Genomic DNA, 15,358 nt, shown 5'->3' on the forward strand with positions numbered 1-15,358 from the left:
TATTGATCCCTTATCAAGGTATGTGATTTGCAAATATTCTCTCCCATTCTGTGGGTTTCCTTTTTACTCTGTTGAGAGTGTCTTTGGATGCACAGAATATTAGAATTTTCATGAAGTCCAGTTTGTCTATTTTTTCTTTTGTTGCCTATACCTTTGGTGTCATATTTAAGAAATTATTACCAAATCCAATGTCGTGAAGCTTTGGTTCTATGCTGTGAAGCTTTTCTATGTTTCCTTCTAAGAGTTTTATTTTTTTAGGTCTTACATTTAGGTCTTTGGTCCATTTTGAGTTAATTTTTATATATGGTGCTAGCTGTGGGTCCAACTTCATTCTTTTGCATGTGGATATCCAGTTTTCTCAGCACCATTTGTTGAAAGGACTGTCCTTTCCCCCCACTGAATGATCTTGGCACCCTTGTCAGAATCATTTGACCATATATGTGAGAATTTATTTCTGGGCTCTTGATTCTATTCCATTGGTCTATATGTCTGTCTTATGCGAAATCACAGTTTTTATTACTGTAGCTTTGTAATAGATTTGAAATCAGGAAGTGAGGGTCCTCCAGTTTTGTTCATTTTCAAGATTGTTTTGGCTGTTCAGGGTCCCTTGAGATTTCATATGAACTTTAGGATGGGTTTTTCTGTTTCAGCAAAAAATGTCATTGGGATTTTGCTAGGGATTGTATTGCATTGGGTAATATTGACATTTTAACAATATTACGTCTTCTAATCCATGAACGTGGACTATGTTTCTATTTATTTACGTTTTCTTCAATTCTTTCCATCAGTGTTTTGTAATTTTAATTGTACAAGTCTTTCACCTCCTTGGTTAATTCCTAAGTATTTTATTCTTTTTGATACTATTGTAAATGAAATTGTTTTTGTAATTTTCTTTTCAGATTGTTCATTGTTCACGTATAGGAATGAAACTGACTTTTGTGTGTTGAATTTCATCCTCTACTTTTCTGATTTCATTTATCAGTTCTAATAGTTTTATTGTGTGAAATCTTTAGGGTGTTCTAGGTATAAGATCATATCATCTACCAATAGATAATTTTACTTCTTCCTTTCCAACTTGGATGTCCTTTATTTCTTTTTCTTGCCCAATAGCTCTGGCTGGAACTTCCAGTATTATGTTGAATAGAAGTGGTGAGAGGGGCATCCTTTTTTGTTCCTGAGCATAGAGGAAAAGCTTTCAGTCTTTCACCATTGAGTATGTTAGCTGTAGGTTTTTCATATAAGGCTTTTATTATGTGAAGGTAGTTTCCTTCTGTTGCTAATTTGTTGAGAGTGTTTATCATGATAGGGTGTTGAATTATGTCAAATGTTTTTTCTGCATCAATTGAGATGCTCATGTGTTTTTTTTTTCTTTCATTCTGTTGATATTGCATATAACATTGATCAGTTTTCATTGCATTCCAGGAATAAATTTCCCTTGGTCACTTTAATCCTTTTACTATGCTGCTGAATTTGGATTGTTAGCATTTTGTTGAGGATTTTTGCATCAGTGCTCATAACAGATATTTGTCTGTAGTTTTCTTTTCTTGTAATGTCTGGGTTTCGTTTCAGGTTAATGCTGGTCTTACAGTATTAGGGAGTATTCTCTCCTTAATTTTTTGGAAACATTTGAGGAGGATTGGTATTAGTTCTTTTTTATGTGTTTGGTAGAATTCATCAATAAAGCAAGCAGGTTCAGGGCTTTTCTTAGTTGGGAGATTTTTGATTTCCCATTCAATCTCCTTACTATTTATAGGTGTGTTCAGATTATCTGTTTCTTCATGATAGAGTCTTTGTAGGTTTTGTGTTTCTAGGAATTTGTCCATTTCATCTAGATTATCCAACTTGCTGGTATACAATTATTCATTGTACTTTCTTATGATCTTTTTTTATTTCTGTAGAATTGATAGTAATATTCCTACTTATATTTCTGCTTTTGGTAATATTCAGTCCTCTTTTTTTGACCACCTAGCTAAAGATTTGTCAATTTTGTTTATTTTTTTGAAGAACCAATTTTTCATTTCATTGATATTCTTCATTGTTTTTCTGTTCTCTAATTTGTTGATCTTTACTGTAATCTTTATTTTTCCTTCCTTCTGCTAGCTTTGGGTTTATTCTGTTCTTTTTCTTGTTTCTTATCTTTTAAAGTTAGGTTATTGACTTGAGATCTTCCTTGTTTTTTAATGTAAGCATTTATAGCTATAAATTACCCCCTAAACATTGTTTTTGCTGAGTCCTCTGAGTTTTCGTAAGTTGTGTTTTTGTTTTCATTCGTTTCTAAGTAGTTTCTAATTTCCCTTGTGAATTCTTCTTTGATTCATTGGTTATTTTTAAATGTATTGTTTAATAAATATCACAATATTGTGAATTTTCCAATTTTCCTTTTGTTGTTGATTTCTAACTTCATCTCATTGTGGTTGGAGAATATACTTTGTATGATATCTGTCTTGTAAAATTTATTGAGACTTAAATTTGTAGCCTAACATATTGTCTGTCCTGGAAAATATCCAGTGTGCACTTGAGAAGAATGTATATTTTATTGTTTTGGGGTAGAGTGAGCTGTGTATGTCTATTAAATATGTTTATGTTATTTATTATATGTTTATTAAATATTGTTTATTGTGTTGAGTCCTCTCTTTCCTTACTTATATTCTCTCTGGTTGTTCTACATATTATTGAGAATAGGCTATTGAAGTCTCCAAGTATTATTGTAGAACTGTCTATTTTTCACTTCAATGCTGTCTGTTTTTGCTTCATATATTTTGAAAGTCTGTCTTTGGTCTATAAGTGTTTGTAATTGTTATATCTTATTGCTATATTGTAATAACCTTATATTAATATATATTATCTGTCTTTGTCTCATAATCTTTTTAAATTTAAAGTATGATTTGTCTGATATTACTATAGGTATCCCTGCTCCTTTTTGGTTACTATTTGCGTGGACTATCTTCTCCCATCCTTTCATTTTCTATCTATTAGTATCTTTGGATCTAAAATGAGTCTCTTATTATAAATGGGTGTTGAATTTTGTCAAAAGCTTTTTCTGCATCTATTGAGATGATCATATGGTTTTTATTCTTCAATTTGTTAATATGGTGTATCACATTGATTGATTTGCGTATATTGAAGAATCCTTGCATCCCTGGGATAAATCCCACTTGATTGTGGTGTATGATCCTTTTAATGTGTTGTTGGATTCTGTTTGCTAGTATTTTGTTGAGGATTTTTGCATCTATATATATCAGTGATATTGGTCTATAATTTTCTTTTTTTGTAGTATCTTTGTCAGGTTTTGGCATCAGGGTCATGGTGGCCTCATAGAATGTGTTTGGGAGTGTTCCTTCCTCTGCAATTTTTTGGAAGAGTTTAGAAGCATGGGTGTTAGCTCTTCTGTAAATGTTTGATAGAATTCACCTGTGTAGCCAACTGGTCCTGGACTTTTGTTTGTTGGAAGATTTTAAATCACAGTTTCAATTTCATTACTTGTGATTGGTTTGTTCATATTTTCTAATTCTTCCTGGTTCAGTCTTGGAAGGTTATACCTTTCTAAGAATTTGTCCATTTCTTCCAGGTTGTCCATTTTATTGGCATAGAGTTGCTTGTAGTAGTCTTTTAGGATGCTTTGTATTTCTGCGGTGTCTGTTGTAACTTCTCCTTTTCCATTTCTAATTTTATTGATTTGAGTCCTCTCCCTCTTTTTCTTGATGAGTCTGGCTAATGGTTTATCAATTTTGTTTATCTTCTCAAAGAACCAGCTTTTAGTTTTATTGATCTTTGCTATTGTTTTCTTTGTTTCTATTCCATTTTATTTCTGCTCTGATCTTTTTGATTTCTTTCCTTCTGCTAACTTTGGATTTTGTTTGTTCTTCTTTCTCTAGTTCCTTTAGTTGTAAGGTTAGATTGTTTATTTGAGATTTTTCTTGTTTCTTGAGGTAGGCTTGTATAACTATAGACTTCCCTCTTAGAACTGCATTTGCTGCATCCCATAGGTTTTGGATCATCGTGTTTTTTCTTTTTTTAAATTTATTTATTTAAATATAAATTATTTAGTTAGTTTTGGCTGCATCGTTCGCTGCTGCATGTGGGCTTTCTCTAGTTGTGGCGAGCGGGGACTACTCTTCGTTGCGGTTCATGGGCTTCTCATTTTGGTGGCTTCTCTTGTTGCGGAGCATGGGCTCTAGGCGCATGGGCTTCAGTAGTTGTGGCTCGCGGGCTCTAGAGCATAGGCTCAGTAGTTGTGGCGCACGGGCTTAGTTGCTCCACGGCACGTGGGATCTTCCCGGACCAGGGCTCGAACCCGTGTCCCCTGCATTGGCAGGCGGATTCTTAACCAGTGTGCCACCAGGGAAGTCCCGGATCGTCGTGTTTTCATTGTCATTTGTCTCTAGGTATTTTTTGATTTCCTCTTTGATTTCTTCAGTGATCTCTTGGTTATTTAGTAACGTATTGTTTAGCCTCCATGTGTTTGTGTTTTTTACGTTTTTTCCCTTGTAATTCATTTCTAATCTCATAGCGTTGTGGTCAGAAAAGATGCTTGATATGATTTCAGTTTTCTTAAATTTACTGAGGCTTGATTTGTGACCCAAGATGTGATCTACCCTGGAGAATGTTCTGTGTGCACTTGAGAAGAAAGTGTAATCTGCTGTTTTTGGATGGAATGTCCTATAAATATCAATTAAATCTATCTGGTCTATTGTGTCATTTAAAGCTTCTGTTTCCTTATTTATTTCCATTTTGGATGATTTGTCCATTGGTGTAAGTGAGGTGTTAAAGTCCCCCACTATTATTGTGTTACTGTCAATTTCCTCTTTTATAGCTGTTAGCAGTTGCCTTATGTATTGAGGTGCTCCTATGTTGAGTGCATCTATATTTATAATTGTTATATCTTCTTCTTGGATTGATCCCCTGATCATTATGTAGTGTCCTTCCTTGTCTCTTGTAACATTCTTTATTTTAAAGTCTATTTTATCTCCAGAAAGTGGGCATAGAGGGAACCTACCTCAACATAATAAAGGCCATATACGACAAACCCACAGCAAACATCATTCTCAATGGTGAAAAATTGAAAGCATTTCCTCTAAGATCAGGAATGAGACAAGGATGTCCACTCTCACCACTATTATTCAACATAGTTTTGGAAGTCCTAGCCACGGCAGTCAGAGAAGAAAAAGAAATAAATGGAATAAAAATTGGAAAAGAAGAAGTAAAACTGTCACTGTTTGCAGATGACATGATACTATACATAGAGAATCCTAAAGATGCCACCAGAAAGCTACTAGAGCTAACCAATGAATCTGGTAAAGTTGCAGGATACAAAATTAATGCACAGAAATCTCTTGCATTCCTATACACTAATGATGAAAAATCTGAAAAAGAAATTAAGGACACACTCCCATTTACCACTGCAACAAAAAGAATAAAATACCTAGGAATAAACCTACCTAGGGAGACAAAAGACCTGTATGCAGAAAACTGTAAGACACTGATGAAAGAAATTAAAGATGATACCAATAGATAGAGAGATATACCATGTTCTTGAATTGGAAGAATGAATATTGTGAAAATGACTATACTACCCAAAGCAATCTACAAATTCAATGCAATCCCTATCTAATTACCAATGGCAATTTTTACGGAACTAGAACAAAAAATCTTAAAATTTGTATGGAGACACAAAAGACCCTGAATAGCCAAAGAAGTCTTGAGGGAAAAGAACGGAGCGGGAGGAATCAGTCTCCCTGATTTCAGACTATACTACAAAGCTACAGTAATCAAGACAATATGGTACTGGCACAAAAACAGAAACATAGATCAATGGAACAGGATAGAAAGCCCAGAGAAAAACCCACGCACCTATGGTCAACTGATCTATGACAAAGGAGGCAAGGATACACAGTGGAGAAGACAGTCTCTTCAATAAGTGGTGCTGGGAAAACTGGACAGCTACATGTAAAAGAATGAAATTAGAACACTCCCTAACACCATACACAAAAATAAAGTCAAAATGGATTCGAGACCTAAATGTAAGACCAGACACTATAAAACTCTTAGAGGAAAACATAGGAAGAACACTCTTTGACATAAATCACAGCAAGATCTTTTTTGATCCACCTCCTAGAGTAATGGAAATAAAAACAAAAATAAACAAATGGGACCCAATGAAACTTAAAAGCTTTTGCACAGCAAAGGAAACCATAAACAAGACGAAAAGATAACCCTCAGAATGGGAGAAAATATTTGCAAATGAAAGAACAGACAAAGGATTAATCTCCAAAATATATAAACAGCTCATGCAGCTCAATATTAAAGAAACAAACAACCTGATCCAAAAATGGGCAGAAGACCTAAATAGACATTTCTCCAAAGAAGACATACAGATGGCCAAGAAGCACATGAAAAGCTGCTCAACATCACTAATTATTAGAGAAATGCAAATCAAAACTACAATGAGGTATCACCTCACACCAGTTAGAATGGGCATCATCAGAAAATCTACAAACAACAAATGCTGGAGAGGGTGTGGAGAAAAGGGAACCCTCTTGCACTGATGGTGGGAATGTAAATTGATACAGCCACTATGGAGAACAGTATGGAAGTTCCTTAAAAAACTGAAAATAGAATTACCATATGATCCAGCAATCCCACTACTGGGCATATACCCAGAGAAAACCGTAATTCAAAAAGACACATGCATCCCAAAGTTCATTGCAGCACTATTTACAATAGCCAGGTCACAGAAGCAACCTAAATGCCCATTGAGAGACGAATGGATAAAGAAGAAGTGGTACATATATACAATGGAATATTACTCAGCCATAAAAAGGAACGAAATTGGGTCATTTGTTGAGACATGGATGGATCTAGAGACCGTCATACAGAGTGAAGTAAGTCAGAAAGAGAAAAACAAATATCGTATATTAACGCATGTATGTGGAACCTAGAAAAATGGTACAGATGAACCAGTTTGCAGGACAGAAGTTGAGACACAGATGTAGAGAACAAATGTATGGACACCAAGGGGGGAAAGCCGCAGGGGGGTGGGGATGGTGGTGTGATGAATTGGGCGATTGGGGTTGACATGTATACACTGATGTGTATAAAATTGATGACTAATAAGAACCTGCTGTATAAAAAAATAAATAAAATTCAAAAAAATAAAAAATAAATAAAATGAGTCTCTTTTAGACAACATATAGGTGGATGTGTGATTTTCTCCATTCTACCAATCTATGTTTCTTGGAGAGTTTAATCTATTTACATTTAAAGTAATTACTGATAAGGAGGGACTTCTGTCATCTTGCTCTTTGTTTTCTATATGCCGTATAGCTTTTTTATCCCTCTTTTCCTACATTACTGTCTTCTTTTGAATTTAGTTTAGTTTTTGTACTGAAATTTTAAAATTCCTTTCTCATTTCCATTTGTCTATATTTTATAGCTCTTTCCTTTGTGGTTACCATGGGGATTACATTTAACATCCTAAAGTTATAACACTCTAATTTGAATTTATGCCACTCTAATTTCAATAACATACAAAAACTCTGTTCCTTTATAGCTTTATCTCCACACCTTTTGTCACAAACTTACATCTTTATACATTGTGTGCCCCAAAACACAAACTGGTAATTCCTTCAAAAGGATTAGTCTCTTTTGTAGAAAACAAGATTTGGAGTTACAAACTAAAGTTACAGTAATACTAACTTTTGCACTAATAACTTTTTTTTGCCTTTATTATGTATTAGTCTCTTAAATCATTTAGAAAACAAAAAGTGGAAGCTACAATCCATTGTTACGATAATGCTAGGTTTTACAATTGCCCATGTATTTATGAAGATTTTTATTTCTCCATATGGCTTCAGGTTACCATCTAGTGTTCCTTCATTTCACCTTACAGAATTCCCTTGAGCATTTCTAGCGGGGCATGTCTAATGGTCACAGCCTCCCTCAACTTTTATCTGAGAATGTCTTAATTCCTCCCTCGCTTTTGAAGAACAGTTTTGCCAGATAGAGGATTCTTTTTAGACAGTTATTTTTTTTTCTTTTGAATATCAGCCCACTGTCTCCTGACCCTCAAAGTTTCTGATGAGAAATCTGCATGTAATCTTATTGAGGATCCCTTATATGTGGTGATTTGCTTATCTCTTGCTTCAAGATTCTCTCTTTGTCATTGTCTTTTTCTTTTTCTTTTTTTTTTTGTCTGTGCCACGTGGCATGTGGGATCTTAGTTCCCCGACCAGGGGACCAGGGATCGAACCAGTGCCCCCTGTGTTGGGAGCTTGGAGTCTTAACCACTGGACCACCAGGGAAGTTCTTGTCATTGTCTTTTGAAAGTTTGATTATAATGTGTCTCATTGTGGGTCTTTTTGAGTTCAACTTACTTGGATTTTGTTGAGATTCTTGGATGTTTATATCATGTATTTCATCGAATTTGGGGCATTTTCAGTCATTATTTCTTCAAATATTCTCTCTCTCTTTCTCCCTTCCTTCTGGGACTTCCATGATGTGCATACTGGTGTGCTTGATGGTGTCCAACAGGTCCCTTATGTTCTGTCACTTTCTTCAATCTTTTTTCTTTCTGTTCCTCTAATTTCTGATATTTATTTTCATTTGAGTGTTTTCATTTCACAGTTCTTTGGTTTTAGTATTTTCTAGTTAACCTGTTGCTGCTATTATCACATATGTATAATTTTTATACACTTGTGTATATGCACAAATATACATATAAACATATCAGTTTACTCATGTTTTGTCTTCACAAAAGTTTTTTGGACATTTGATAACACCAATCAATTAGTGGTGAAGTTGTAAGGAGTGAGACTTACACATTTCTAGTGAAAGTATAAGTTTTGATGCAGTTTGAAGAGAAATACCTAATGAAGTTAGAAATGTGCATATCCTACAACCAGGAAGTCCACTTCTAGGTGGTATGTTCTAAAGAAACTCTAATACATGTGTTTAAAGAGACATGTACAAAGGATGTTATTGTAACATTATCATAATAGTGAAAAAGCAATATCTAACTGTTTCTGAGTAGAAGAATGAACAAACTAGTTTGTTGTTACAGTGGAATACTGTATTATCATAAAAATATGAACTAGATCCACATATGGATACATGAATAAATATTTAAAACTATTAAGTGAAAAAAATAAGTTGCTGAAACTTGCAGAAGTGTTGATATTGTCTATGTGAATTTTTTTTAAAATTTTATTTATTTATTTATGGCTGTGTTGGGTCTTGTTTCTGTGCGAGGGCTTTCTCTAGTTGCGGCAAGTGGGGGCCACTCTTCATCGCGGTGCGCGGGCCTCTCACTATCGCGGCCTCCCTTGTTGCGGATCACAGGCTCCAGACGCGCAGGCTCAGCAATTGTGGCTCACGGGCTTAGTTGCTCCGCGGCATGTGGGATCTTCCCAGACCAGGGCTCGAACCCGTGTCCCCTGCATTGGCAGGCAGATTCTCAGCCACTGCGCCACCGGGGAAGCCCTATGTGAATTTTCAAAACAAAATTATGTTACATATTGTTCATGGATCTACATGTATAGTTAAAAGCACAAAAAACATGTATGAGAATGAAACACACCAGAGAATGATATAGAACAATTTCAACATAGTATTGGTGAGGGAGGGAAGGGATAAGACATGGACTTGTGATTTCATTTCTTCTCTAAAAGGAGAGAAACTGAAGGAAATTTGGCAAAATGCAATAAGCTATGTAATTTCAGTAGTAATTTAAATTGTGAGTGTTATGTTTTTTCTGTGTACAGTTGACCCTTGAACAATTTGGGAGTTAGGGGTGCCAACCCTTGTGCAGTTGAAAATCCACATATAACTTTACTGTCAACCCTTCCTTTCCATAGTTCCCATCTGTGGATTCAACCAACAGCTGATGGTGTAGTGCTGTAGTACATATTTATTGAAAAGAATCCATGTATAAGTGGACTCAGGCAGTTTAAAACTGTCTTGTTCAAGGGTCGACTGTATTTAAAATGTTTCAAATTTTAAAAAAATAATATGAAAATTAATAAATCCTGTTTCTATGTTTAGCTTGAATCTCAACTAGAGAAAAAAGAACAACAATTTAAAGAACAAGAAAAGACTATGTCCATGTTGCAGCAAGATATAATATGTAAACAACATCACCTTGAATCACTAGACAGACTCTTGACGGAAAGCAAAGGGGTAAAATCATCTTTATAAAAGTGCTATTTAAAAGCTGACCAGTATTTTAAGTTTATGTTTCTTTTAACATAACTTTAATTCTAATCAAATCAGTTGTTTAACAACCTGTTACTAATGCTAAAATATTTATACACGTACGTATATTTTTGCTACCAATCTGTATGTTTTCAGGAAATGGAAAAGGAAAATATGAAGAAAGATGAAGCTTTGAAAACATTACAGAACCAAGTATCTGAAGAAACAATCAAGGCTAGTATGCTAATACTTTAAAAAATTTTCTTTTTATTTATTTATTTTCTTAATGGAGACATTCCTGTGGCTTTTTAGTTTTCTCTATAAATTGTAAAAAAAAAATTTACATAAAAATAAAGTGGTAAAAATTTTACATAAGTCAATGAACTTAGTTTCTTTAAGTAGTATATTTTTCATTGTGAATTATGATCTTAATTATTTGATAGTTGATAATCTAGTTTGTAGATTAACCTCTTTTCTTTTTATAATACCTTAAGAAAGATTTGTTTTTTAACAAAAATGTATTTTTTAAACTGTAGCTACTTACTAACATTACCAGTAAAAAAATTAACAAAGGAAGTGGAGAGAGATGAAACTACAAACAATACAGTTTTGCTTCTTTTTACCAGTTCTGCTATATGATTAAATAGGAAATAAATCCAGAATTTCTGGGTAAAATACAGTTTTGTGTCTAGGATAACCTTATGTTTAAAAGCATGGGCTTTGAAGCTAAACTGACTTGGGTTTTAGTTCTGGCTTCAGTGTGCTTATTAACTGACTGTAACCTTGGCTAGGTTATTTAAACTCTGAACGTTAATTTCTTCATCAGTAAAATAGGGATCACAATGCCCTAGAAGAAGGTGGGTTTGAGGATTAAATGAAATGAGGTACATAAAATACTTAGCACATACTAAGTTACTCAGAGTTTGCTAAGTAATTACTACATATTCAATGTTTTCTCCTTTGCATTTTTAGTGCTAAAAATAGTTTCAAATATGCTGTGACCTTCATTCTGTCATATATGGATTAAATATAAAGGATATTTTAAAAATCCAGTGTTATTTACTTTTTGCCTAGTACTCTGTTTTTCATCCATTTTGTGACCATGTATACCCTCGTAAACCCAATTATATATTTATCCATAACTTTCCTATAGTATTCTCCAAAACTTTTAACATTTAATGCCATGTCAGTTCATTTCCTCATGTAAAAATAACCTCTAAGATCATTAATATTTAAAAAATTATTATTGTACAAAGGTTGTAGGCATGATATAATTTCATTAAATAAAATCCATATTGCCACTTAACTCCTGTTTTTCATTAAATTACCTAACACATCTAGCCAGTCATCTAGTAAGTTATTTTCATTTGTTAATAATCAGATATGAGACAGGAAGGAAATCAGCTAAAGAATGAATTATGATGTTAGGTTTTATTCCTTTGGTACCTTTAGTAGATTTGCTTTCATTGAAGCTATACTAAATGATTCTTTTCTTTTTTTTTTTTTTTTTTCTTTTTCTTTGAGATGCACTGCACGGTCTGTGGGATCCTAGTTCCCCGCCAGGGGTGGAACCTGGGCCCTCAGCAGCGAAAGCACCGAGTCTTAACCACTGGACTGCCAGGGAATTCCCTAAATGAGTCTAACATATCAAATAGAAGTTTGAAATCTAGTCTTCTTTTCTTGATTATGTCATTACCACCTTCTTTCTTGACTTTTGGCCATGTCCCTCTGCATGCCTCAGTTTGTTCTTCGCATAAAAAATTATGAAATTTTCTATCTGCAGGAGAGTTATAAGGATCAGTTTAAAGTTATATCACTTATAGAAGTATGATAATGATAGCTGGAAGACTATGGGAAGTTTATGAACTGGTAAAAAAAACCAATAAAGTAAAGCAATTATGTTAGCTGCTATTAAATAGAAAATTGAGATGGTGCTTATTAGCAATTTCATTTGTTTATTTTATTTGTTTTGCTTTGCTTTTATTTTCCACTCTAGATTTTTGTGTGTGTTTTATTTCCCCAAAGAAAGTAAAAGTTATAAGTAGAAAAAAAATAAACAAAAAAGACTAGCTTAGGTGCTTCTGTTGAAAGTAGGTAGCGTAGAGCCCCTATGTGATTGCCTCCAGAATATGCCCCCGAGGAGGTTCTTTGGTTTAGCAGAGCAGTGTCTTTGTTTTGATTCTATTCATTCACGTACATATATATATACATGTATATTTATGAGTAGTTTGTACACAGTGAATGATGTTTATTTGTATGAGATTTAGAGTCTCAAGCTCTTTGTTCAAATGAGAAGTCCAACAGAGTAGTAGATGTTTTGGTTTTTATTATTTATTAGTTTTAATTAATTTATTTTTAATTAAATTTTATTTTGAAAAATTTCAAACCTACAAAATGAAAGACTAGTGCAGAGAACATCTGTGTACCTTTCATTTAGATTTACTGTCTTTTAAACTCTAACCATACTCACTTCATCTCTCTCTGCACACACAGGCACATGCCTTCATGCGCATGCACCCACCCAGTCCCACCCCCACTCACACATTTCCTTTTTGCTAGTCCACCTGCGAGAAGGATACAGAAGTCATGATACTTTACACCCTTAATACTTAAACTTGGGTCTCCTATGTATAGAAACTTTCTCCTACCTGATTACACCATCTCTATACACCATAGAAAGTCAACATTAATTCAGTAACACCATTCAACACACTGCCCATACTGAAAATTTCCCAATTATTTAAAAATGTTCTTAATAATCTTGCTACTCAAAGCATGGTCTGGCAGCATCACTATCACCCGGGAACTTGTTTGACTTGCAGAATATCTCAGACCTACTGAACAGAGCTGGAACTAAGGTGAAGCAAGGGAGGTGCCTCTGGCATACAATTTAAGGAGACATTTACTCTCTGGGTTGTACAAGTGAAGGGTATGCATTTGCATGATCCTGAGGGTGAGTACCTCCTTAAACTTTGAGCCCTAGAACCTCCTTTGTCTCACCCTAGACCTGGCTTTGGTACTGGATTAGGGTGTCCAGGTGATTTGTATGAACATTAAATTGTGAGAGACACTACTTTAGCTTGTTCCTTTTCTTTCCCCAATTTATAATGCAATCATAATTCATGTTTTGCTTTTGGCTTTTTAGATTCCCCTAAACTCACTGTCTCCTATTCTTCACGACACTGAATCTTTGGAAAAGTCTGGGTCAACCGTAATAGCACACACACCACAATTGTGGGTTATACTGTGGGTTATACTGTGTCCTTCCCACTGCTTCACATCAGGAGGCACATAATGTCACACCACCCCATTATTGGCTTTGCCAATCTTGACACCTATTATTTAAGGTGGTTACTGCTAGATCTCACTATTTTAAGGGCATAATTTTTCCTTTATAATTAATAAGCAATACATAGAGTGATTCTTTGAGGCCATGTTCAAATTCCTGTCCCTCAACAAACTAGTGACCAATGGTTTTAACATCTAGTGATGAATCTTGCCTGATTGAGTTTTTATGTTGTTAATTTTTATCACATGTGATGTTCTGACAGTCATAGATTTTTTTTTTTCTGTGTGTGGAAGATGATACAAGTACCAATGCTTATTCTCATGCTTAATAGAGAAAACTTGTAAATATTTATGCCTCTCATAAAAGACTTTAAAAATTATTATTAGGGCAACAGTTTGTTAACAAAGATAATTAATCAAAATTGTAAGCTTTTTAACTGTTAATGGTTATATTCACACGCTATAGGGGCAGGCTTTGAAAACTGTGTCTTTCAGTTGTGCCTCTTTTTAGAAATAAGAGTTGCAAAGATAATTTCATGATGTAGAATAGTATCTGCCAGAGGGAACATTTTTCTTTTTCTCCTTATCTTGTTGAAATTTCTTTCACACTTTCATGACTACTTACTAGAATGCTATTAGCGTTGAGGAAAGAAAAAAAAAAAAAAAACTCCCAAGAAGCTCAGAAATACAATAAGGAAAAGAAAGGAACAAGACAAGAATGAATCTTATTAACAGATGGGATATGGAGCATGTTTACAAATTCTGAAAAATTTTACTGAATTTGAGTTGCTCATTGCTCATTCGCTCTTTAATGTTGAGGTAGCGTGAAGCATTTGCAGCTTTATGAACACTTGAACCAAGTTACATTGCTGCCTTTCTGAAAATGTTTTCACTGATTCAGAGCAAAAGCAGCCTTCTCCTTCTTACCTAAGTTTTTTTTTCATTAGCCGACAAAAACATTTCATTTTCTTAGTGACTTCAGCGTATTCAGAATATTCGCACTATAGCATTTTTAGCACAATACACCAGTTTGTACTCACTTTATTATTTTTCTTGATCAAGGGAACTTAAGGAATAGGTTTAAATACTGCTTACCTTTTTAGGTAAATGTTTCAGGGTGTCTGGCCTGCAGGTCCTTGACAATTGGCCCCAGTCTATCTTGCCAGTCCCATCCTTCCAGTACCCATCTCTTACAAATTCATGGTTTTGGTACCCTAAGCTCCTGCCAACTTCTTACCATTCCTTTTCACAGTGCCTTGTCTCTGATTGTACTTCCCTCTTCCTAGAATGCCCTTCTTCACTTGTTCATGTCCATTTATTCTTCAGGACTCCAGGCACTGGTTTCCTCTTTGGTTTCCTAGTTTGCAGTAATAATTAGTTTTCTAAATAAATCTCTTCTTTAATAGCATTTTATATCCTAAGTTGGACTGTATATTCACTGGTTGAAGCAGTGTGGTAACATTAGGAGATAACACTGTAAAATATTGAGCATATAATAAGCACTCATTAGTATTGGTTGATTTTCCTTTTTTGCTTTTTTTCTGCTTAGGTCAGACAACTAGATTCAGCATTGGAAATTTGTAAGGAAGAACTTGCTTTGCATTTGAACCAATTGGAAGGAAATAAAGAAAAGTTTGAAAAACAGCTAAAGAAGAAATCTGAAGAAGTAAATTAACATTTCCTTTAAATATAGCATATTTTTCAAGTGATTTCTTTTTGAGATATTGTTTATTTTCAAGATACTTTAAAAGTACATTTTTATATAGCTGATATAAAAAAATTTTTCCAGTAAAACGTAAACTCCAATTTTATATTCTTTTTTTAAAAAATAAATTTATTTATTTATGGCTGTGTTGGGTCTTCGTTGCTGCTTATGGACTTT

The 15,358-nt window shown here is 34.2% G+C and overlaps 1 protein-coding gene across 8 annotated transcripts in view; it reads left to right on the forward strand.

Moving 5' to 3' along the window:
• The window catches only part of CCDC18 (coiled-coil domain containing 18), a 115,751-nt gene that overhangs the window by 44,758 nt on the left and 55,635 nt on the right, over positions 1 to 15,358 (forward strand). For all 8 annotated transcript variants that reach the window (XM_068540329.1, XM_068540331.1, XM_068540334.1 and 5 more), the window contains 3 exons: positions 10,039 to 10,173; positions 10,345 to 10,422; positions 15,026 to 15,142. In XM_068540329.1, the coding sequence (XP_068396430.1) occupies positions 10,039 to 10,173; positions 10,345 to 10,422; positions 15,026 to 15,142 (330 nt within the window). The remainder of the gene's footprint in view (positions 1 to 10,038; positions 10,174 to 10,344; positions 10,423 to 15,025; positions 15,143 to 15,358) is intronic.

This window comes from Eschrichtius robustus, chromosome 3, assembly GCF_028021215.1.
Source record: "Eschrichtius robustus isolate mEscRob2 chromosome 3, mEscRob2.pri, whole genome shotgun sequence".
Taxonomy (NCBI): domain Eukaryota; kingdom Metazoa; phylum Chordata; class Mammalia; order Artiodactyla; family Eschrichtiidae; genus Eschrichtius; species Eschrichtius robustus.